Raw genomic sequence first — 25,585 nt, 5'->3', positions numbered from 1 at the left:
AAGGGAATGAGCTGAACCGGTGGCAGCACTGCACAAGCCTGAGCGAGAGACAGCTGGAGCTGCAGGGTTGTCAGGGCTCAGCGGAAGCGCCAGGATCAGCACCAGGCTCCAGCTGGAGCTCGGCGCTGATCCTGATGCTTCTACTGAGCCCAGAAGCGCCAATCAGCTGGAATGTTGCAGCATCTCCAGGGTCTTGTGATTTACATTCATTTGCTTAGCAACTCATTCATATTTATGACGGTCACAGTGTCCCAGGGTCATGTGAACTGACCAAAACCTGCTGCAACCACCCAGCAGACGAATAAAAACCAAACACCTCCCACCCCACCCCCGCTGCCAATCCTCAACAGAAATGCTCACAACAATGAAAACCTCAGACAGGAGGAAGAGCACCGCCGGGTGGGCAGTGACTTGCTCGGCTGTGGCTTGGTGGGGCACTTTTTTCAGTGCCATTGTAACTTCGAACAGTCACCAAGCGAACTGTTCTTTCCCCTTATTTTTGGTCAAATATTTGACACCTTGCTAGGCAACTGGTGGTACTCGGATATTGCCATATCCTAAAAGTGGTACAATGGGTGAAAAGGTTGAAAAGCCCTGATCTAGTCTAACCACCTGTTTTAGCGGGATATCCTATACCATTTCAGCCAAATGGCTGTCCAATCTCTTCTTGAAAGCCTTCAGTGATGGAGCATCCACAACCTCTGAAGACAAGCCATTCCACTGGTTAATTGTTCTCACTGTTAGGAAGTTTCTCCTTAGCTCTAGGTTGCTTCTCTCCTTGGTTAGTTTCCACCTGTTAATTCCTTGTCCTGCCTTCGGGTGCTTTGGAGAATAAGTTGACCCCCTTTTCTTTGGAACACTGCTACATGTTGCCCTTAGCCCTTCTTTTCACTAGATCAGGGGTCAGCAACCTGAAGCAGTGAAAGAGCCACTCGGAACTGGTTCCCTCACAAAAGGAAAAACTGGGAGCCGCAAAAAAATGTGCGCATGTGCGTACATGCGCGCATGCGCAGAACAGGGTTTGACTGAAGAGTGGAGCCAAGGCGAGATATGCACCTATCCTGCATATTTGAATTGATTGGTTGAACTTTTTAAGTCCCACTTTTTTTTTTTTGGACTGCACATGGCAGAGGACTGGGAGCCACAGGAGACGGTTGAAAGAGCCGCATGTGGCTCCGGAGCCACGGGTTGCAGACTTGTGCACTAGACTAAAAGTAAAGGTTCCCCGGCACATGCGTGCTAGTCGTTTCCGACTCTAGGGGCCGATGCTCATCTCCGTTTCAAAGCTGAAGAGCCAGCGTTTGTCCGAGGACGTCTCCGTGGTCATGTGGCCGGCATGACTAGACGCCAAAGGCGCATGGAACACTGTTACCTTCTCACCGTAGTGGTCCCTATTTTTCTACTTGCATTTTTATGTGCTTTCGAACTGCTAGGTTGGCAGAAGCTGGGACGAGTAACAGGCGCTCACTCTGCTACATGGCACTCGGGATTTGAACCGCCAAACTGCCGACCTTCTGATCGACAAGCTCAGCGTCCTAACCCACTGAGCCACCGCGTCACTAGACTAGACATATCCAATTCCATCTTCTGTGTATTTTTGTATACAGCTGGACAAATTCAGTGCCTATAGTTTTCATTTATTGACAGGCAAAAGATTTAAAGAACCATTAACTTGGATCACATCTTTATTATAACTGAGGGGTATAAATAACTTTTCCCATTTCCCTTCTCCAACAAATAACTTGAATACATACAGTCAAATATAAGTAAGCAAAACAGTGCATGCATCTTACAAGTGAGACTTTGGGAGAAATAAAGGCACTTGGATTTGGTAATAGTTCTCTATTAATCTCCCCTTTTTTAAAGGATTAGAGAGAGCCATCTCTACATAATCTGATCTGCAAAACCAAGCCCACCATCAAATAGGCATATACTGTATACATAGATCTTTACTGCCTTAAAATTTGACCACTCCCATATCATGTAGATAGCTTTTTGATAAACTCAAGATCCAATCTGCCAAAATGCTAGTTGGATCCTGGTACGATTGTATCTTTCTTGTAAGTCATACTGTGTTTTAATGCCAGCCCATTATGTTCAATCACTTTTCACTTGCCCATTTCAATGAAGGATTATTAAGCATCCGCTGCCTATCTACCATACCATCCACCTGCTCTTCCTTTGGATAACTTCCTAAACTTTTAAGCATTCTCCAGAAGAAACAAACCAGTTGATGCAGTTATAATAAGGTTTAGGTGATGCTTTAAAGTGCTTAGAGTTTCCCATACACGGCATTAACTTTAAAAATAATTCCAAAAGGTAAAATAGCATCCTATCCATGCTGCAGTAAGACCAAAAAAAAAAAGCATTCACTCAAGGCCATATAATTCTGAATTTATAGTGCCCAGATTTCAGTTTGACACTGAAGCCATTTTCCAGGATTTTATAGTTGAGATGCCAAACTGAAATATGCGCACTGGATAAATGCTTGATATCTGCTGTCCCTCTGCCAGAAAGAGAGTTCATTATCATTTGGAAAAGAGTAACTTGGCAAAAATGTAGGTGCAAAACTTTTAGCTTTGGGCAAGATCGATGCAGGTGACTTAAAGCTAAAGAGTGCCCAAATGTTGAATAAGGACACCGGAGGCTTTGGCAGATAGATCTGAGGGAAGCATTAAATAGTAAAACATCTGGATCTGTAACAAGATAGCTCTGGACCAGTTAGAAATAGTTTTGCTTCAGTTGAGAAGGAAACGGGTTATTTTTGTCCAGATACCAAAATAGCCAGCTCCTGAATAGACATCTCCTTGTTGAGGTAACTTTGATATTGAGCCATTGTTAATCTTCCATGCTTCAAGGCTTCTTCAACAGAGAATTTCCTCCCTGACTTTCGATCCAAGATGACAGAAGATTCGCCACTGGGCCCTTTCATCGTGATCTCCTCCCAGTCACACTCTTGACTTTTCAACTTGACATATAAGCTCCACTCAATAAGGCCATATCGATGGGCTTCTTCTGGAGACATCTCCTTCCCCGTGTCCGGGTCAATGACCACAATCGAGCGCCTCAGATGGTTTTCTCGCTGTTCCCTTTTGATAGCAACAGTCTGGAGGCGGGTATGGAGCTGTTCAATCTCCTCGTCTTTTTCTTGAGACAACCTTTTCAGATCTTCCAGTTCTTTCTCCAGGCTGTGGAACCTCAAATCGAGATTGACATGTCGATCTACCTGGGCCATGTTCTTCAAATCCTGGGCTTCCATCGTGGTGAGCTCAATTTCCGAATGCAACCTCCTCATCTCCAGAAGAAGGTTCTGCTTTTCTATGTGGAGCTTGTGGTTCTCCTCTCTCAAAAAGTCCAACTCCTTGGAAGATTTGGAATTGTTAAATTCCATTTCAGAAAGTTTGGCCTCCAGCTTGTTAATATCGGAATCCAGTTGCATTTTCCGTCGGCTTTCCTCCTCTAGATTGTTCTTCAGCTTCTGAATCTCATACTCGGTGTCTCCCTTCTCCACCTGGACGCTCTCTGAAAAGACCACTTTCTCCTTGACCTCCATCTTCTCCAGTGCCTGCAGTTTCTTCCGCAAGGCTTCCAGTTCATTTTGTAGGACTTGTTTCTTGTGTTTCTCCTCTTCCAGCTCCAACTTAAGTAGACTGTGCTCTTTCTCCTGCTGAGGATCTTGTTGAAGAATCACTTTTTGTCTCACGGTGACTTTTTCTGCTGTGTCCTTCTCTTGTTGCTCCAGCTCACTCAGTCTGATCTTCAGCCTCTGCACCTCCAGTTCGGCCTCCCTGCGGGCCTGCCTTTCTTTCTCCAGTTCCTCCAGCTGGCGTTCCAGTTGGGACCTCCTCCTCTGCAGCTTGTGCAGCTCAGTCCGAAGCGAGTCTATTTGCTGCAGCTCATTTTCAATGTTCTGGGAGAAAGTGTTAATCTCCGATTTTAAGGTAGGGTCTTGCTCCAGCTTCACCACTTCCTGCTTCACCACCTTTTCCCTCACCTGGGAAAGCTCTTCCTCCTTCTGCCTGATGATCTCCTCCTGTTGCTTCTTCTCCCTCTCCAAGTCCATGTGCTTCTTCTGCTCCTCAACCAATTGAGCTCGCAGGGACTCCACTTCCTCTTTCATCTGGTGATCCTCCCGGTACTGCAGGATCTCTTGAAGGACCTCCTTCACTTGGATGTGAGGCTTGGCTCCCTTCAGGGCCTCGATTTCTTGCTTCAGCTTATAGATCTCCAGATCTGCTCTCTCAATGGCTCTGGTCCTATCCACAATCTCATTTCTGAGTCGCTGCATCTCTGATTCAGTTTCCGGGTCTGTTTTGTACTTAATGACCTCTTTTATGATCTCTTGCACTTCCACCCGAGGCCCTCTGCTCTTCAGAGCCACCAGCTCATTCTGGCAGGCCCGGAGCTGCTCTTCCCCACCCAGGTATCGCCTCTCCTGCTCCATCATTTCTAAGCGAAGGTTGGCCACTTCGTTTTCAGCTTGGGGATCTGGGCGAACGATTTCCCGCACCTTCTCCTGGACGATCACCGTGGCGTTCTCCTCCTCCAGAGCCTGAATCTTCCTAAGCAACTCGCCTTTCTCTCTCTCATTCGAGCGGGCCTTGGCCTTCTCTTCCTCATACTGGCGCCGCAGCTCGTTCACTTCCCTTTCTGTTGCTACGTCCTTCTCTACTTTCAACACCTCCTTGACGGTGAGCTTGCCTTCCGCCATGGCTCGCTCTTTCTCCAACCGCCTCAGCTTGTCTTGGAGGAAACGCAGCTCTTCTTCTTGCTGGTGCCTCAGCATACTCTCCCTCTGCTTACTCTCCTGCAGCTGCTTATACTCCACCTCCAGCTGGGGATCGTTTTGCATCTTCACCACCGCCTTTTCAGTCACTCTCTCCTGCTCCCGGATCTTCTCGTTGGAAAGAGCCGCAATCTGGTGGTAGAGAAGGGCCATCTCGTTCTGCCGGCTTCCTTCCTGTCTCTTGAGCTCCTCCAGTTCTTCTTTCAGCTTCAAGATTTCCTCTGCCTGGGCTTTGTCTGGCTCAATCCGCAGGACTTCCTTGACCACGTACTCCTGTCCACCTTCTCTTTTCTCATGCTCTAGAACGGCAAGCTTTTGCTTCAGGGCCTGTAGTTCCTCCTGAAGCCCCCGGTTCTTGCACTGCTCGTCTGCCAGGTTCTGTTGCATCTTGTGGTAGTTCTCATCCAGCTCAGGGTCAGGCACTTTCTTGACCACTTCCTTCCTGAGCACAATCTCCTGTGGCTTCTGGTTCTGCAGCTGGAAGATGTTCTGCTGGATGACTTTGATCTCTTCCTCCAGATGCTGCCGAGACTGGGTCTCATCATCCAGTTCCTTCTTCAACTTCCAGATTTCTTCTAAGGGCTTCTTAGACTTGCTGATCTGAATGGATTCCTCTATCATTTGGAGGTCAGGTTGCTGTCATTGAGCAGAAAAGAAGGAGTCAGTTAAACCATCTCAACTGCATCCCTAAAGCAAGAGCATCGCTCCTCAAACTGGTGTCCTCCAGGAAACTCCCAGAATATATAACTCTGCTGGTTGGACATCCTGAGAGTTGAAGCCTCCACTTCTCTGGAGAACATCAAGCTTGGGAAGGCTAAGCTAGGAAGTAAATTCTCTCCCCCCACACACTTTAATGCAGCTCAGATCTTAATGTCCATTTGGTAGCACTTTACGCATAGTTACTCAGCTGAGGTAATTGCAATAGCAATAGCACTTAGACTTATATACTGCTTCACAGTGTTTTACAGCCCTCTCTAAGTGGTTTACAGGGTCAGCCTCCTGCCCCCAACAATCTGGGTCCTCATTTTACCAACCCTGGAAGGACAGAAAGCTGAGTCAACCTTGAGCTGGTCAGGATCGAACTGCCGAACTGCTGGCAGCCGGCAGTCAGCAGAAGTAGCCTGCAGTGCTACATTCCAACCACTGCACCACCACAATTCATTTTTTTTAGCTTATATAGTTAGGACTGGAACATTATACTGCAACACACATACTCTTTTTAAAACTATCTTGCTGGCATATTCTATCTTTCCCATCATTTCCCTGGACTTGATTTCCTAAATGAGAAGTCATATTGACGTTTTGAGATACTTTGCACAAAAAGAACATTTTCTAAAATGTAAAATTCCACTCTGGTATCTGTACATTTTATTGTCCAAGGATTATCTGAGACATATTTTCTAATTATGCCCCTAGCTTGCTGGTGCTTATTCTTCCACTGAAATCACTTGCTGGGACACAATATTCAACAGTTGTGCATTTCCCTTAACTGCCTAGCATTTCACTGCTCTCTTTTTTCCAAGGAGCTGTAGTGAAGTCTTCAAAAACTATTTACCGGTGATACTTCCTGGGGGGAAAAGGAATATTTTTTGTCTCTCTGCAGGGCTGTGCTAAATATTCAAAGGAGGTGCTTTGGAAAATGCAAGAGCATCTTCTAAATTGTGTACAAAGCCTTATCCTGTGTCACCCTCCCCCCCATTGCACTGGACAGGTTTCTTCCATGAAACCACCCAACATTGACTACGAAAGCAAAGGTGAACTTCCATTTTAGGGCCAATCTAAAGCTTCTGCCACTGAAGACCAGCCATGTCCTTGTTTATTATGGCAAACTAAATTTCCTGGGATGACTCTGTAGAGCCCACGAGTATTACGATAACAAAATAACAGAGTTGGAAAGGATCTTGGAGGTCTTCTAGTCCAACCCCCTCTGCTCAAGCAGGAGACCTTATGTACACCATCGGACAAATGGTCCAATCTCTTCTTAAAAGGGTTGGAGCAACGTCTGGATGCAAGTCATTCCAATGATTAATTGTTCTAACTTGATTAATTGTTCTGTCAGGGAGTTTCTCCTTAGTTCTAGGTTGTTTCTCTCCTTGATTAATTTCCATCCATTGCTTCTTGTCCTGCCTTCAGGGGCTTCCTCAAATGAAGTTTTCTCATATTCTGCAGTTTCATTAAAATTGTATCTGCAGGTAGCCATCCAGGAACCACCTTTAGAGGTTCCTGGATGGCTATAAAAGATGGGGCATTTTTTTTCTGAGCAAGAACTAGTAGAAAAGAGTTTTTTCTATTTACCTGTTTCAACAAGGTCTGAGCAAATTCCAGGTTCTGCAGCCTTTGCCTATTGATGGCATTGACCTCAGTGAATCTGGCAGCCAGGAGAGCTTCCTGCAAATGGAACATGGATTCATTTAGAGCAGGGGTGTCTTCAAGCTTGGCCCTTTTATGACTTGTGGACTTCAACTCCCAGAATTCCTCAGCCAGGCACACTGGCTGAGGAATTCTGGGAGCTGAAGTCCACAAGTCATAAAAGGTCCAAATTTGAAGAGCCCTGATTTAGAGAATGGTGGGATCAACTGGAAGGATCCATTTATTGAGGACTGTTACCTCAGCCATCTTGGCTCTTTTGACTTTATCTTGTTTTCTGGTTTTAAATGTATTTAACAATTTGCAAACCAGCCCTGGGGCTTGGGCAGCACAGTCAGCCAGATGTTTAGGCTGGATTTGGCATTTGTTGTCCACCTATCCTTCCAAGGACCCGGGATAGGCAAACGTCACTCGATGGTGTTAAAAGACGTAGTTCCAAGATGTAAGCTGTTCTAAGCAAAGCTGCCTTTTGCAATTGACTGGTGACCATTTTGTCAATGCCAATAGTGTTCCAAAAGATGCTCCAGGTGTTTTGGGATTGCACTCAAGGTGCCTTATCACTGTTGGTACTATCTTTGCTTTCTTTTGCCAGAGTTGCTCTATTTGCAGGTCTTCATATATTAATATCATTAAAATGGAAAGAAGCCCAGCCAGTCAACTCAAGGCATTGAACATACCCTAACACTCTGTTTTCTGTTTTCCCCATGACAACAACCCAGTGAAGTGGGTTGGGCTGAGAGAAAGGGACTGGCCCAAAATCACCCAGCTCTCTTCCCCATCCTAGACTTCAAATGTTTTTTTCCCCCAGCTAGTGGCCAGGAGTCCTATACCTAGAGTAGCTTGCTCTGAACCTTTGGTACAGTCCTGCTCAACATACCTCTTCTTTCACTCTAGAAGCTGTGGACTGGAGTCTTGGTCTCTTGTTCATGAAACCATTACGGCCATTTTCCAGATCCAGGATGGATCTCAGCTTTTCTGCTTCTAGTTCATAGTCCTAGGAAGAGAAGAGAGGGTGTAGTATCCAGATGATGCTGGAGGCACCTACGAAGCGCAATTCTGCAATGGGTGTAATTTTTTTTTGGGGGGGGGGGAAGTGGGGTTGTCATTCCTCTATGCCCCTCCTTACCTTCACTGCCTGTTGATACTGCTGGGCTTCTGAAGAGACCTTTTGGACCTCTTTATCCTTGCTTGCAATTTCTTCCAGAAGTTTCTGCCAAGCAAACAAAGGTGAGAGCTTTTTTTTTTTAAAATCCCATTTATATCCCGCCGTTCTCCGAAGACTCAGGGCGGCTTACAATCTAAGAAGCACAAACCAATGTGCTTAGCAGTAGCCTTCATTCTATGTATATGCCTGCTTTATTAGGGCTTTCATACAACCCCCCAAGCGGCATTATTACAAAGTCAGCTTAATTGCCCCCAACAATCTGGGTCCTCATTTTACCTACCTCGGAAGGATGGAAGGCTGAGTCAACCTTGAGCCTGGTGGGACTCGAACCTGCACTAATTGCAGGCAGCTGGTGTTACTTAAGGAGGCATTAGCCCACTGCTCCACCAAGGCTTTTTTTATTTTGTTACATAACTATGCAAATGACAATAAGAATTAATTCCATGTGAGCAGGAGGTAGAATGGTGCCATCTTTGAATAGGGGCAGGGGAGGGGAGGGGTGTTCCTGGCCTATCAGGGACCCACGACTTATGGGAAAAGCTAATGGCAGGCTGGAACAGCTAACGATGGGTGGAGCCTTAGCCCAAAGTGGGTGGAGCTTGAAACACTCCCATCTTTCCTTCTTTCCAATTGTGTAGACATTAGATCCCTTAGCTTTAGAAAAACGCTGCTAATTCAGCCGGGTTTTTAAAACTTGCTATACATATGTATAAAAAATAAAAGCAGAGGACACCCGACAGCAGTGATGGGTGCACCGTTGGAAGATCTGAAGGACCAGGTTTGGGACAGATTTCTCCTGAAGAAAATCTACTGATCACCCAAGAGTTGAGACCATCTTGACTACACATAATCAATGCAGATATCTAAACATGTTTCCTTTCAACCGTTGTTGCTTAAGCTTCCTCTTTTAGGGCCCATATCTAGCTTTGGCCCATCGTGCAACTGAAGAACATGTGGCTTGGCTGTAGGACGTCCAGAATTCAATTCCTGGCCTCTGCAGGAAGCAGAGTGAAAAATCTGGGAATTGTTTCTAGGCTTCGTTGAGAATACTCGGCTGGAGCCCATCAGCTTTCTAAAGCACAGAAATAGCTTTCCCCTCACCGCAAAAAATTGCAATAGACTAGATAGAGTTGTGCTGTACAATCTTTGCAGTCCCCCCCAGTTGTCTGATTACCTGTTGTTTCTTCAGCTTGCTTTCCACCTGAGAGATGTGGTCATTTTCTTGAGGCTCATAGTTGGGGATGTTTTCGAAATAACGTTTCAGTCCATCATAGCCAGCACAGTAGTTGGAATAGGCAGATTTTGCTTTCTCCAGGAGTTGAGATCTAGAAGGGGGTTCAAGAGTCCTTACATACATAACTGAGCCCAGAATTACAGTCAAAATCATTGCAGACATAAGTTAAGGAAGTATATCACATGTTCAAATTTTTGAATTTTTATTTTTTTGCCGTGGTCTTTAAATGAACGTCATAGTCATTAATTGAATCCATCTTCCCCAGTGGGTATCTTTTTTCTGGAAAAACCAGAAGTCAATGCTTGAAACCAGGAAAAAAAATAAACCTTGCAAATTGCAGTCATGTGACCACAGGACGCAGCAAACGGCTGCAAAGGTGAGGTGGTTGCCAAATGCAATCATGTGACAGGGAAAGTATCGGCGTTGTAACTTTGAAAATGGGTCGTAAGTTGCTTCTGGGGTGTTCATCCTAAACTTCAAATGTTGATTAAGCTACCTATATATAACTGACTTGAAAGAGCTAATGTTTCAACTTCACCTTCGTTCTTCAAAAACTTCCAAAACTCAAAGCCTAAGTGATTTCTCCAATGAATTTTTAATTATATTTCGTAAAGATTTATTACTCAACCATCCTAAGGTGAGGTTCTAGATCCTTAGAAGAGTGTAAGTTCAGCTTAAAGGTAAAGGTAAAGGTTCCCCCACACATGTGTGCTAGTAATTTCCGACTCTAGGGGCCGGTGCTCATCTCCGTTTCAAAGCCAAAGAGCCAGTGCTTGTCCAAGGACGTCTCCGTGGTCATGTGGCCGACATGACTAGACGCCAAAGGCGCACGGAATGCTGTTACCTTCCCACCGCAGTGGTCCCTATTTTTCTACTTGCATTTTTACGTGCTTTCGAACTGCTAGTTTGGCAGAAGCTGGGACAAGTAACAGGCGCTCACTCTGTTACGCGGCACTCAAACTGCCGACCTTCTGATCGACAAGCTCAGCATCCTAACCCACTGAGCCACCGCGTCCCTGCCAAGTTCAGCTTACCAGTGTGCTATTGCTATTCTCCTACCCCCCCACACACACACATCTCTATTCTTCTACAACCTCATCCCCCACCTCTGTAGAAAATTTTTGTGACATTCTTAATATCGGTGTGGAAAGCCGGCATTTGCCGCTGTCACAAAATGGTCTAGGGAAAAATGTCCGGTCTTTTAGTGCATAATTTTTATTTATTTATTTATTTTAATCCCATTTATATCCCGCCCTTCTCCGAAGACTCAGGGCAGCTTACAATCTAAGAAGCACAAATCAATGTGCTTAGCAATAGCCTTCATTCTATGTATATGCCTGCTTATTAGGGCTTTCCCCCCCCCCCCAAGCGGCATTAATACTGTAATACTGTAATCTCTCCAGCATCCTTCCTGTAATTTCATTAAATCACAGGGAGATATCAAAAAGGAACTTGTGGAGCTTTTCTAAGTTAGGAAGCAAAGCAAATAAACATTAGAGTAGTGTTTCTCAGCATTAGCAACTCTAAGATGTGTGGGCTTCAGTTCCCAGAATTTCTCCAGCCAGCATGAGTTGAAGTCCACAAATCTTACAAGAGATGTCCAGGTTGAGAAACACTGCATTACATAGAAAGAAGAGGAAACACACAGTGAGTGCTACTTACACACTTCACTGCCTCGCAACAACAGAGGCTGCAACTTCCATGAAATTCTAAAGCACCTTAAGAATGAAACCGAAAAACAAAACAAAACAAAAAAAAGCTCTGCTGCAGAAGAACATGTTTAGAAAATGGGGACTTCAAGCTCTTCCACTGGTTAATTGTTCTCACAGTTAGAAATTTCCTAATACTCAGAACAATTAATCAGTAGAACGGGCTGCCTTCAGAAGTGGTGGATCCTCCATCACTGGAGGTTGGGTTTTTTTTTAAATCCCATTTATATCCCGCCCTTCTCCGAAGACTCAGGGCGGCTTACAATCTAAGAAGCACAAATCAATGTGCTTAGCAATAGCCTTCATTCTCTGTATATGCCTGCTTATTAGGGCTTTCGCTCCCCCCCCAAGTGGCTTTATTACAAAGTCAGCTTATTGCCCCCAACAATCTGGGTCCTCATTTTACCTACCTCGGAAGGATGGAAGGCTGAGTCAACCTTGAGCCTGGTGGGACTCGAACCTGCACTAATTGCAGGCAACTGGTGTTACTTGAGGCATTAGATTGGACAGCCACCTGTCTGGAAGGGTGTAAGCTCTCCTGCTTGAGCAGGGGGTTGGCCCAGATGACCTCCAAGGTCCCTTCCAATTCTGTTATTCTTAAATGGGTGCTTCCTTCTGCCAATTTGCTAGACCATCCTCCTTGATGAGCCCCTGACATCACCTCCCTTTCTCCCTCCTGACCTGTAATCCAGCTGCTTGTTGAGGTTGCTAAATCGCTGGTTGAGCTTGTGGAGTTCAGCCTCCTGGCGTTCAATATCTGGGCAGTGTTCTTGGAACTGGCTTGCCAAGGTACTGGAACATTTCTTGGCCTTCTCCAAGTCTTGATGGGCCTCATTCAGGAGCTGCTGGACCTGGACTTCGGAGTTCAGGGCCTGGGAAGAAGCAGAGGATGGTTCTTAGCAAACGCCTGGGAGGAAGATTCTGACGGTCTTTTATTTTGGAGTGCATACAACCCTGTTTCGGTCAAGGATTTTCTATCTCCTACGGCATGTCAAAAATGACACTCAAGACAAAAACACAGTGCACGCTTGAAGGGGCCACAGCTAATCGAAACACCACATTTAATAAAGACGAATATATGGAAGCCTCAGCTAATGAAGGTAAATATACGTGTCCCAGAATGATGTTGCAGGATCCCATCTGAGTCGGTCCCCGGGACCAAAGATTTATTTTTCCAAGCTTTTGGGCTTGTGCAGGATCCCATCCTCAGGAGCCCATCCTCCCTCTAGAATGTCTGCAATGAGCTGATCTACTGGGCTGTTCTATCAACACCCTAATTAACAACTAACCCAACCACGTACCATATAAATACAATGCTTAGAACAGTTCAGTGCTCCTATTCTGGGGAGAGAGAAGCTTCGTGAAGATGGGCTACAGCACGAACCCCAAAGCTTGGAAGAATAAATCTTTGATCCTGGTGACCGACTCAGATTGGATCCTGGGAGCCTCAGCTGATTGTGACTTCAACTCAACCGTAAAAAAACACATGAGCTGTTTTGGATGTTTACTCAGACGCCAGCCTGTCTCAAGGGGCCTCACAAGAGTTCACAATCTTGCCAAGTCAAGGTTATACTCTGTGTATACTCCCAAGAATAGGTTAGGCAGAAAGGTATCAAATAATAAATTGAGATGCAGATCTAGGAGTCACACACAGCTAGGAAAATTAAAACACTTTCAGGTATGTGGATATTCTTTTCTTCCACGTTTTAGTCAAACAAAGGATGCCTGGGGGAGTATTAGCAGCTGAATGCTGAGATTCATTTCTAGGGCCTTTGCAATATGTATATATATATGTGTGTGTGTGTGTGTGTGTGTGTGGGTACACAAAGACAATCAGACAAGCCTGCTCCATCTTGCCACCTTCTAACTCTGTTGGGCTACAATGTCTATAATCTCAGAAGGCCATATTGTCTTTGGAGTTGAAGGACACCAACCTGAAGAACTCTTCATTTCCACTTGCAGCTTCCGTAGGCTTCTGAGAAAGAGAGCTAAGCCACCCACCATCCACAGATGCCTTCATTCATTCAGACAAGCCAACATTTTCCTTCCTGTGTTTGAAACAAATCCTCCTCTCTCAGATAACAGCCACTCACCATCAATTCTTCCCTCTTGCGCTCCAGAGCGTGAACATCCTCAGGAATTGTGTCTTCGATGGCCAACTTGTTCTCATAGCCAGAAAGCAGATCTCTCCCTTGTTGAAGGACCTTCTCAAGGTGATTGGCAACATCAACCCTGTAAGGACAGATGGAAAGAATTATTCATTCTTCTCATCCCATCTCCTTCAGCTAGAATTCCCAGCTGGGATGACCTGTACATGTATACATTTCCATCCTATATTCTAACAAGCTGGTTGACAACCAGCAACTCTCATCCCCAATGGAATCTTGTGTAGAGGAATGTGGAGATAACCTTGATGAATGTGTGCAGGAGCCATTAAGGGAAAAATGAAAGATCTCTCATCCCTGGCATGAGAAAGAAACTCAAAATAACCCCATTTTGATTCTGTTTAGGATAAGAGAGGCAAGGTTTTGTTACTGTACCCTACAACAATAAGATAGTGTTAATAATAACCATTTTAGAAAAGAAAAAAGAAGTCTGAATAGTGGACATGGCAGTGGCTGGTGACAGCAGGATACAAAAGAAAAAAAAGGGAGGGAGGAAGAAAGGAAGGAAGGGGGAAAAAAGAAAAAGAAAATCACAAAGTATAAAGACCTGCAAATAGAAGTAGAACTGTGGCAAGACAGCAAAAGATAGAACTCTTAGTAATGTATGCCTTAGGTTCAATTCCAAAACTTCTGGAGCATCTCTTGAACACCACTGGCATTGACATTAATTGCCATTAATCAATTGCAAAAGGCAGCTTGACTTAGAACAGCTTACATCCTGTGACGATACCTTTAGCAATATCTGTCTATCCCAGGTCCTTAGGAAAGACTCGATAAGTGGATAAAAATGCCAAATCCAGTCCAAACATCTGGCTAACTCTACGACCAACCACAATAATCCTTGTAACATCTGTTTCCTGACATGGCCTACTTTAAGGGGCTGACAGCTTCTCTTCTTCTTATTGGCCATCTGACTATCATAGATCAGGAACTCCAGCAAATTCACTTCCACTGTCCATATAAAACACAGTTCTCAGACCAAGGATTCAGGTAACTATTAAGCAATCCATAATAGCTGACGCACACATATACAGCATATCTAAGGGGGAAAAAACACAGTAAGGTTACAGTAAGATTGTGAATAAGAGATTCTGGAAAGAGTGCAGAAAAGAGCAACAGATGATTAAGAGTCTGGAAGCTAAAATATATGAAGAATGGATGCAAGACTTGGCTACACCAGGCGATCAAACCGGTGGGTCCTAGAGGAGGTCAACCCTGACTGATCTTTAGAAGTCCAGATCCTGAAGCTAAAACTCAAATACTTTGGCCACCTCATGAGAAGGAAGGACTCACTGGAGAAGAGCCTAATGCTGGGAAAGGTTGAGGGCAAGAGAAGAAGGGGACGACAGAAAATGAGGTGGCTGGATGGAGTCACTGAAGCAGGAGGCGTATGCCTAAATGGACTCCAGAAGATAGTAGAGGAGAGGAAGGCCTGGAGGAACGTTGTCCATGGGGTCGCGATGGGTCGGACACAACTTCGCAGCTAACAACAACAACAACAATGCTAGTAAAAAGAAGGACTAGGGGTGACATGATAGCAATGTTCCAACATTTGAGGGCTGCCACAAAAAAGGGGAGGGTCAACCTATTTTCCAAAGCACCTGAAGGCAGAAGAAGAAACAATGGATGGAAACTAATCAAGGAGAGAAGCAACCTAGAACTAAGGAGAAATTTCCTGACAGAAGCATTAACTAGTGGAACGGCTTGCCTTCAGAAGTTGTGGGTGCCCCATTGCTGGAGGCTTTTAAGAAGAGACTGAACAGCCACTTGTCCAGAAGATGGTATAAAGTCTCCTGCTTGTGCAGGGGGTTGGACTAGAAGACCTCCAAGGTCCCTTCTATCTCTTTATTCTGTGCTGTTAATCCTCGCTCCAACATATCAGACGTATTTTGGTTCTAGCAGGCATGTCAAACTCGCGACGTCACATGACGTATCAGGACTTTCCCCCCATTGCCGGCAATGGGGTGGGCACGGTTTCAGCCTGATGCATCCGGCCCGTGGGCTGGCAGTCTGACATGTCTGTAAGGATCCACTTCCAGAAATTCCTGTAACATTCCTCCATTTATTTAATTTTTTTTATTTTAATTCCATTTATATCCCGCCCTTCTCCGAAGACTCAGGGCGGCTTACAAGCTTAGCAGTAGCCTTCATTCTATGTATATGCCTGCTTATTAGGGCTTTCACACACACCCCAAGCGGCATTATTACAAAGTCAGCTTAATTGCCCCCAACAATCTGGGTCCTCATTTTACCTACCTGGGAAGGATGGAAGGCTGAGTCAACCTTGAGCCTGGTGGGACGCGAACCTGCACTAATTGCAGGCAGCTGGTGTTACTTAAGGAGGCATTAGCCCACTGCTCCACCAAGGCTCATTTATCCTAAAGATCCTTGTGAAAATTCAAAGTGATCCATGCTTGGGAAGAAGGTTTATTTTCATTTGAGGCAGTGGCCTTGGGCCAAATTTCCAGCAGAGGAAGAACAGGGATCAAAGGGGCAGTTCGCCCACCCCTTTCTTCCCCTTTAAGAGCTTTTCTTTCCAGCTTGCTCATTTTTCCACCCCAACCAGTGCCAGCCTCACTAGCATTTAACTGAGTTCTGCTACCTCCCAGGGCTGAGAGCTCAGCTGTCCTTCCGCAGCTTAACCTAATTCAGTACCAATTACATAAAAGGCATTAAATGTTATTAAAGGAACTAGGTTTGCACCAACAAGCTTTGGGATTATGGCTGGACGTTCCCAAGAATAGGCAAATGCTTTTGTCATTACTTCAAGGCTGTTTATCTTGGGATCTTCCACTGCAAAGTACGAGGTCCTTTCCGCCAGACAGATGGGACGGAACAAGGTCCTGCGTAGGTGAAGGATCCCTCGGTGAAGTCTAGACGTGCAGCATTGCAGTGAAGCAGAGAGACAGGGAAGCATTGTGACCCTACACCGCTCATTTCATCCTTCAAGGGCTGTGGCTACACAGTGAGGCCTTGTTCATGGTCACTCATGCCTTGGTCACCTCCTGTCTGGATTACTGCAATGTGCTCTACAATGCCGCTACCCTGGAAACTTCAACCGATCCAGAATGAGCTTGGATTCAGCGCCAGGTTTCTGTTGTTTTTAATGTTTTGATTGGTTGGGTTTTATAGTTTTAGTTCAAGACTTGGGTCTTGAAAGTGGACAAGCTAACTACCAAACCGGAGTCCTAACCACATGAGCCATCGCGCTCCTAAAGTTCCCGAATGAAAATGATGCAAGTGGTAGCCTATCATATTTGGAATCTTCCAGGATAGAGAAGATTGGTCCCTCCACGGTAGAGCAAAATTAGCTCTGCAGACGTTTTCCTGGTCCAACCCAAAGATACCAAAGATGAACTGTGACATTCTGTGTGCAACACAAAGGGTCGAATGACGAGCAGTGGCATCTCTCCAAAGCACGCATGCTGTCCAAAAGTGCTTGCAAAGTTCTCAGAGACAGCTGGCCAGAAAAAGGGACTGGAAAAGACCTGGATTGTGAAGCACCGGATGAATTCCTGTCTTGGAGAAACTGCAGGAAAGAAGAAGCACTTACTTCTCCTGAGCAGCATTGAGAAGTTGGGTGACCCAGTTGTACTTGTTGTTGGTCTCCTCTACTTTGCTTTTCACCAAGGTGGTACTGCTGGACTCGGGCATCGACTCGATGAAGGCTTCGCATTCCTGGATCTTGCTTGTTTTCTCTGGCTCAATGCGACGGATCTGATTGGTGACATTCTGCAGAGATGTTTCGGAGGGGAAAAGGTGAGATATGCAGATGAGTAGTGATCATGGCAGCATCCCTGTAATGTTTAAACCAGCTGGAGAAGATCTCCACGGCACTGTCCTACTCAGGGTGTAACTGAATGCAAGATAAAATGCTTATGTCCTGCTAATCCAAGGTTCTGTCCCACCTAGTCTTAAATAAAATAAATAAATAAATAAATAAATAAACCTTTATTGTCAAAGTACAACATGTGTACATTGAGATTAGCTGAGCCTCCCCCCGTGCTCTCTCCCCCCAACACACAGTGACAACAGACCCTCCATCCTACCACACCATGTGAACCAACTACACCACACACCGGCCTCCCAAGTCAATTCTGCATAAGTTTACAGAGATTATGTCCCATTTAAAAGCCTAACAGCCCACGGATAAAAGCTATTTTTCAGCCTGTTGGTACGGCTGGCTATATTCCTATATCTCCTACCATTTTCAGGATTCTTTGCTTCCTTATAGCCTCACAGCTCACTTGTCCCATCTTCTCCTACACCTTGCACCTTTGCTCCAAAAAGTGACATTTTTTCCCCAGATCCAGCATTGGCAAATGGTGGAAAGGTCCCATAAACCCCAAAGTGCCTTTACCTTAAGGTCCTTGGAGCGCTCCGCGCTATCTTGCACCGCCCTGCTTTGCTCCAGTGGGGGACGAAGGTTTGCAGTGATGGCCTTCTCCTGCTTATCTAGTTCACTGTTCACTTTCTCCAGCTCCGCCAACAGTTGCCGTATCTGTACAGACGCTGCGTCTGAGGAAGTTTGGGGAAAAATTAGTTTGGTCTAGCAATGAGTTTGTGGAAGAGGCAGGGAACGGTCCACATACACCCTTCTCAATGTCAAGGCGTGCTGACATGTCACGATGTCACAGGTTTAATTCATCATACGGGTAGCCCTCGACTTACAACTATTCATTTAGCAACTGTTCAAAGTTGTTGAATCAAAATGATTGATGACTGGCTCTGGCACGCTTGATCATCGCAGCATCCCCACAGCCACACGATCAAAATTTGGGTACTTGGCAAGCGGCATGCATTTACAACACTTACAGGATCTCATGGGATCCCCATTTTTGATCTACAGTTCTCTTACAAAGAACCGCAGAAGAATTGAGTGCATGGTTCCCTTTTGCATGGGGCCCGTGGTCTTCCTAGATACCTTGTGTGTGTACCCACCTCCAATGCTCTCTGCCTTTAAGCTATTGTAGCGATCCTCCAGACGATTCTTTGTGCAACCAGTTTTCTGTTTCACACATTGATAGTGGCTGGCAATGCTGCAGAACAAAAGGACACAGACCTCGTTGGGCAAAGAACTCTCGGTAGCTTTCAAAGAACATTTTTATTTTTATTTTATTTTAATTCCATTTATATCCCGCCCTTCTCCGAAGACTCAGGGCGGCTTACAAGCTTAGCAGTAGCCTTCATTCTATGTATATGCCTGCTTATTAGGGCTTTCACACACACCCCAAGCGGCATTATTACAAAGTCAGCTTAATTGCCCCCAACAATCTGGGTCCTCATTTTACCTACCTGGGAAGGATGGAAGGCTGAGTCAACCTTGAGCCTGGTGGGATGCGAACCTGCACTAATTGCAGGCAGCTGGTGTTACTTAAGGAGGCATTAGCCCACTGCTCCACCAAGGAGAATTTGAGAATTTGAGAGAAGGAAGGAAGGCCCTTGACGCAACCATCCTGGAGGCCATCCACACACTTCACCTCTGGCTTGTGTGGATGCAAGCTAGGTCAAGAAATGCTTACTTGTCAGCCATGGAGAGCGATTCTGGATCGGTGGGAGGAATCATGAAACAGACCCCCGGGGCTTTGATTGCATTTCCTCCACTGTCGGTGACTTCCCAGAACTCTTCGTTGTTCTTGTGCAGAGTGTATCGGCCACCACGTAAAATCTGATACTGTGAGACAGAAAGATTTTTGTGTAAGTCTGGGGTCTGATCCCACCCTCTGTCCCCAATCCTTCCAGCCCCTTGGCGCGTGGACAGAACCCAGCTCATGATTTCGCAAAACAGCTGCCTCTTTTTTGTAACAAGGAAGGATCCAGGCCTCTGCTTGTTACCCTCAATCATGCAAAATTTCCAGCAAAAGTGAGCTTGTATAGAGGAGTACAGAGATAGCCTTGAAGCAGATATGGGACAGCCATTAGTCCCACCAGGCTCAAGGTTGACTCAGCCTTCCATCCTTCCCAGGTAGGTAAAATGAGGACCCAGATTGTTGGGGGCAATTAAGCTGACTTTGTACTAATGCCGCTTGGGGTGTGTGTGAAAGCCCTAATAAGCAGGCATATACATAGAATGAAGGCTACTGCTAAGCTTGTAAGCCGCCCTGAGTCTTCGGAGAAGGGCGGGATATAAATGGAATTAAAATAAATAAATAAATAAATAAATAAAAAATAATGAACATAGCCCAGAAAGACAGAAACGGGTGAGGAATAAACTCACTGTGGCAGGACCTTGATTCTCTGTGTTACAAGAGGGAGAGAAAGCTCTCTCCAGTTTTTAAGACTGATGTCAGCCCATTGAGGTACGAAACACATACCACAAGAAAGAGACACAAAAACTACCAGAACTCTATTTTTTAAATATGGCTTTACAACAAGAGAATTTTGAAAGCTGCCCAGATCTTTGTATTCCTCTATAGCCTGGGAATCTGCATTCAGCACTATAAAAATACAGTCCATCAAATCACGCGCAATCTATTTGCAAAGCAAATGTGTTTGTAGGGATTTAAATAAATAAATAAATAAATAAATAAATAAATAAATAAAAACAAATTATGAATGATTTTAAAGAATGTATGACAACAATAATGAAATGAAAAGAAGAAGCCTAATGAACGTAAGGACAGCTAGTGGTGCTTCAAATGTGATAGGCCATGATTTCCATCACCCTTAACTAGCATTAGTTAGGTATCAACGCAGCATCGCACAACACAACTGGCTGGGTGAGCAAGCTGCTCCATCTTTGCAAACTCTGACACTATAGCTCTTAGACAAAGTGTCTGTGAGGCCTCTAGCAGCAATCAGTCTCCAGTATCAATTACTGATGCATTTACAAGGCACGTCCTATCGCAGGTGTGTCCTGTGTAGAGCCAGTCTCTTACCTGCTCATTTTCATAATCACAGAGGGCTTCCACGGGGATAGGTTTAAGGGGGAGCTCTCGTCGATACTTCAGTGGAAGAACCTGCTGGCTACGTTTTTGTAAGGAGCTCACCACATCCTCATACTTGTCCAAGGCCTTTTCCTGGTCCTAAAGGAGAAGAAAACAAAGATTCTAGAATCACCAGGAAAGGAGTGATTGAGATGCAACGGGTGGAGGAATGCAGAGATGGTTGCATCCAAGTTTGGTTTGACCCAAGCCCAAATTTTATGTGGACCTTTGAACCCAGGAGTGGGCAGATGTCATGGCTGTGCAATCTACTGGGCTATCCAGGCCCGGGATCCATGAGAAAGCTGGTGCAAATGATTTACCTTAGAATTAAATCAATGTGAACCCAGTAACTTCAGAACTAGAACTAAATAAAAAGGTTTCCCTTGTCCAGTCATGTGACAGTAGGGGGCAGTGCTCATATCTGTTTCCTAGCCAAGAGAGCCAGCTTTATCCAAAGACGCTGCTTCGGTGGTTGTAAGACCAGCATAACTATATGCCAAACGCACATGGGACACTGTTACCTTCCCACTGTATGCAAGTATTTGCATACTTGCATTTTCATGCTTTCAAACTGCTAGGTCGGCAGAAGATGGAGCAAGGATGGGAGCTCACCCCTTACAGGATGCTTGGGTCTCAAACTGCCAGTCTTCTAGTCAACAACCCCGCATCTTAACCACTGAACCACCCATGCCCCCTCAAACTAAATGAGTTCCAAAGTAACATCTACTCCAACTTGCTTCCTATAATTTAGGCCAGGAGGAGCACCAGGGCCAGACTGGTGCTAAGATATAAGAATGCTAAGATATAATTCTATAGTACATCCATTATTATAATTTGTGGTTGATCTGGTACAATGTGGTTCCTTTCTTTTCTGCTTCTCTGATGGTGATTCCCATCCATCAGGACTCGGCACTGTGTGGGAATTAAGTCACTGCAACTCCCTCAAGCACATCTCAGCAGAGGGCACTGGGAGAGCCCAAGGATTTTTTGCCTATCAGGCAGATCTCTCAGTAGATCACAATTTCTGCTGAAAAGCAAAGTAGGAAGAAGATAATTATTCCTTGCATTTGTTACACTCCTGTGATTGATAGGAAGTTGGAGGGAGGCATTGTGAGCTAATTAAAGAGAGCTGTGCCTACTTGCCACACCTTTTGTGAACAAAGTACATGCGCTTGTACTTTGCTAAGGATCTCCAGAATGGGTCCATCAGGGAAGGAGATAAAAAAAAATATTTATGGTTAATCTCAGAAAATCTCTCCAATTTTAAACCAGCAATTCTGGGCATCTCAACATGTATAAACCATAAAATCAGAACTAATGAATGAATGTAATGCAATTATAATTATAAGAAAAAAATGGAAATTAATTATAGAGCCAAGCTGGATTTGCCTTTGAGATCCCAAAATCCTAAAATTGGAAGGTACCAGACACCTTGCTTAATGCAGGAATCTAAGCCAAGCACCCTCAACCAATGGAGTTCCATCTTCCAGTGAAAGTGGTATCATCTTGTGGGGAAAATAGTGCCATTGTCCAACTGCTCTTCCTGTTAAGAAGACCCATCATGCAGTCAGACTCTGCTCTCTTGTGACTGTTATCCATTGTTGTGCTTGGGAGCAAAGGAAGAACCTGTTTTGATCATCTTCTTTGTGATGCCTTGGACCACAAGCCCATCATGCCTTGGTCCAGCATAGACTATTTCCACATTGGTCAAAGAGGAGAGTGTTGTAGTAGTTAACTCTGGGAGACAATAACCTGGAGATAGTGACTTAGACTCAACTTCAGAGAAGACAGTATATGTCATTTCCCTCAAGCAGGTTAGCAAATTCTCCTTGGTCTAGTTGCTGGAGGGACAAATTGAATGGAATGATGTCTTGATTTCTGCACAGCTTCCATAATAAAAAAAGGATGTATTCAAAAATGGCTCGCACATTAGACAAATCATAGTTCAGTGTAACACGTAGATTCTTGGTGGCTTGGAGCCCACGAATCAAATCCACTTCCCCCAAACTGTTGCTGTTTCACTCCACTTTTTCTAGATGGATTCTGCTCAATGCACAACTATTTATTTTATTTATTTGCCATCTTTATATATGATCAATAGGGACGTAAGTCAGAACTAGAATGAATCGGGGTGGGGATGCATAGGTCTTTGCTTGCTGTGGCAGCTGTCGTGGCTGCCATTCTGCTAGCTTTGCATCACATCCTGCCAGCCTGACATTAGCAACGGGAGAGGGGGGGGTAGAAGGGAAAAATTGGAATGCGGGAAGACAAGGGAGGTTTGGGAGCCACACCGTGCCGGCCTGAACAGTGAAACGCACCAATCCAGCCCAAGGTCACCCAAAGGAATGTTGAGATGAAGAAGGTGCGAACTGAGGGTCCGTTACCTAAACAACCTGAGGACTTCTAATTGGACATTGAGCGATAACAGGGGGTTGGCCAGGGAAGAAAGAAAGTTAACTGGACTCTTTGTGTGCCAAATCAGCAGATTCCGCTTTGTTACTTCTGTAACCACTTTTGCTTTCAGTAAACTCTTGGAAAACGATGGGCCAGGAGACTTTCCCTGCTCACTAACTTAAGTGGGACAGATGACACTAGTAGCTTTCAGCTCCACCTGCCCTCGCCCCCAAGCACCAGGAGTTGCCCCCCTCCAGGATGGCGCCACGTGAAGTGAAACTTTGATTTGGGGTTTTGCTGATTAGGTAGCTTTGTTGTTATAGAAATGGGTAGCATATATCATGATACAAAAGCAAAAAGTTGAGGTTTTACGCTATTACCTTATTTGACTTCGCCAAAAGGAATTGGAAGTCAACACTTTTTCTTTCTCTTTCCTCTCTACCCTACACGTGTTCCCCTTCCCCTCCCTTGTTCTCCCATTATTGTCTTTTGTATTTTTGCATTTTGCATTTGGTTTTGACAAACTAATACGCTTTTGAAACACGATGGTGCCACATACAGTCAAGATCTCCTCCTTCGTACCACTGACCTCCACCCCCAGGCTTGTCAAAACAATAGCCTTCCTTTCTCTTTCCAAATACTTGCCTCCAGGTCATGCAACAGAGTTTCGATCTGGTACCGGTCTTTGAATTCTGGGCTGTATTTCTGGTCCAGATCTGTGTCTACTTTTCTGAGAAGTTCCTGTGCATCCTTGGCATCTTTTTGGAACTGCAGGGAGAGAGAAGAAAAAGTCAAATCCTCCCTTCCTTTTGATGACAGGTCATTCTTGAGAGGGAAGAGGTGAGAAGGTGGTGTCCCTGAAAGCCTAAAACTGACGGGAGGGGAGGGGAGAGGAGAGGAGAGGAGCCTTGCCCCTTGGCAGAATTTTGCTCAAGTCCACCATATTGACTTTACTGACACATCCTGTGGTTCCTTCCTCCCTCCCTCCTCTGTCCTCCCTCTCCTTCCTTCCTTCCTTCTTCCCTTTCCTCCCCTTCCTTCCTTCCTTCCTCCCCTTCCTTCCTCCTTCCTTCCTCCTTCCTTCCTTCTTCCTTCCTCCCTCCCTCCCTCCTTTCTTTCTTTCTTTCTTTCTTTCTTTCTTTCTTTCTTTCTTTCTTTCTTTCTTTCTTTCTTTCTTTCTTTCTTTCTTTCTTTCTTCTCCTTCCCTCCCTCTCTCTCCTTTGAATACAATTCAATTACATGAAAAATATTGCCGTCTACAGCTATTCCCTACCCTCCTCTCCCTGTGAAAAGCCCCCATCTCGGTTCCAAAGCCCTGTCATTCCATTCATGTGGTTGGCCTAAGGGCAAAGCCAGGCCCTTCCGTATTAAAATGTGACTCGAAAGCGGTCCCCAGAGTTGCAGGTGAGCCTTTTGTCATAAACGCAAAGGGGAGGCATCTTCCTCCTTGTTCAGGACCACCTGCCCAGTGGGGAAATTCAGCCCTTCGACCAAAATGGGCCGAACGCATTCTTGACACTAGGGCAGACGTTTGCATGGGCCAGGAAGGCCTTCTCCTAAAACCACCTTCCAAAAGCAGAAGGTTGCTTCATCTCTTTCAGTGCAAGAGAGGTTTGGAGAAGAACTCGTCTGACAAGATTGTTTTCCCACCAGCCCTTTCAGATGTTTCCTCTGCAAACAAGTCCGGCTGCAACACCTGACCTGCCTCGACAATCTTCACGCAAAGCTGCGCTAGACAAACTGTCTGTCAGGTTTCTTGGCTAGCGGGATCCAAGGTGGCCGCCTCCTTGTTCCTCTCTTACAAAGGAGACAAAGCAGGTTCGGTTTTGCTATGTAAGAAGAACATCCCTAAAAGTCACGGCACACCTGAAAATGTTCTCCTACCTCCCGTGCACACCTCTGCACGCTTGTCTAATAGAAGAATGTGATTTGGAAGCTCAGGGCCAGACGGAGACCTCAAAACCTCCATCTTCCAAAGGTTTTCCCCCAACCGTAATTGGAAACACGACAGGATAACCATCAAATGTGTGACCAGAGAAAGGAACCCCCACGGATTATGTCCACGTTAACTAACTCTAATTTCGTATCCTTGTCCACATTAACTAACTGTAGTTTTGTATCCTTGCCTCCTCCATTACTTTTTGCAGTGTTCCTATAACAGCTGCCATTAAAAAAAAGCTCATAAAATTAGGCTGGTCACATGATGTCCCACTTTAGGACCGTCAGAAGTTATGACCATCATCGTCAAACGTGGGACTGGAGAAAGGAACCACTGGAATTATGTCCGTGTTGTTAACTAAGCGTAGTTTCTATCCATGCCTCATCCGTTACTTTTTGAAAACCAAAAGTTCTGCCATTCAGATCAAGGGCCACCCTTTCTCTGGAAAAGCCGAAGCTCTGAGTTACAAAATGAGTACAGAAGGAATTCCCTGAAAACAAATAGCCATAGAAGGAACAATACAGATAGTCCTCGCATTATGGCTGTTTGCTTAATGACTGTTTGAAGTTACAATGGATGCCTCCCCCACTACCTAAATACCACTTATGACTTGGTTTCAAAGTTCTGATGACTGGGCCCTCCCTGCAACTTAACTTAACCCTGCATTTTGGGTGTTGGGCGACTGGCCCATATTTATGACCTTGACTGTGATGTACAACATTTTCACTGGTAACAGATGTTTATTGCCAATTTCTGCAAAATCCAACCCAAAATGAGCAAGATTTTACACAGCGCTCCACCAATAAACTCTACTGAATGACAGCAGCACTCACTTAACAACCGTACCATTCACCAAATGGCTGCAGTGTTCACATAACAGCTGCCGTAAAAAAAAAGGTC

At 45.2% G+C, this 25,585-nt stretch overlaps 1 protein-coding gene across 1 annotated transcript in view; it reads right to left on the bottom strand.

Annotated features, from left to right (window-relative positions):
- Nucleotides 1-1,686: 1,686 nt before the first annotated feature.
- PPL (periplakin) overlaps nucleotides 1,687-25,585 on the bottom strand; it is a gene marked incomplete at its 5' end in the record, with an annotated part of 71,691 nt that continues 47,792 nt past the window's right edge. The window contains 13 exons of the mRNA XM_083372708.1: nucleotides 1,687-5,422; nucleotides 7,082-7,174; nucleotides 8,031-8,147; nucleotides 8,280-8,363; nucleotides 9,493-9,643; nucleotides 11,943-12,133; nucleotides 13,355-13,493; nucleotides 16,980-17,158; nucleotides 17,787-17,944; nucleotides 18,368-18,465; nucleotides 18,949-19,100; nucleotides 20,305-20,451; nucleotides 23,392-23,514. Of these exons, the coding sequence (XP_083228834.1) occupies nucleotides 2,759-5,422; nucleotides 7,082-7,174; nucleotides 8,031-8,147; nucleotides 8,280-8,363; nucleotides 9,493-9,643; nucleotides 11,943-12,133; nucleotides 13,355-13,493; nucleotides 16,980-17,158; nucleotides 17,787-17,944; nucleotides 18,368-18,465; nucleotides 18,949-19,100; nucleotides 20,305-20,451; nucleotides 23,392-23,514 (4,296 nt within the window). The 3' untranslated portion in view covers nucleotides 1,687-2,758. The remainder of the gene's footprint in view (nucleotides 5,423-7,081; nucleotides 7,175-8,030; nucleotides 8,148-8,279; nucleotides 8,364-9,492; nucleotides 9,644-11,942; nucleotides 12,134-13,354; nucleotides 13,494-16,979; nucleotides 17,159-17,786; nucleotides 17,945-18,367; nucleotides 18,466-18,948; nucleotides 19,101-20,304; nucleotides 20,452-23,391; nucleotides 23,515-25,585) is intronic.

This window comes from Vipera ursinii, assembly GCF_947247035.1.
Source record: "Vipera ursinii genome assembly, chromosome: 13".
NCBI lineage: Eukaryota > Metazoa > Chordata > Lepidosauria > Squamata > Viperidae > Vipera > Vipera ursinii.
Note: the sequence above shows the minus strand (reverse complement) of the source record. Positions and strands in the feature narration are given on the sequence as shown.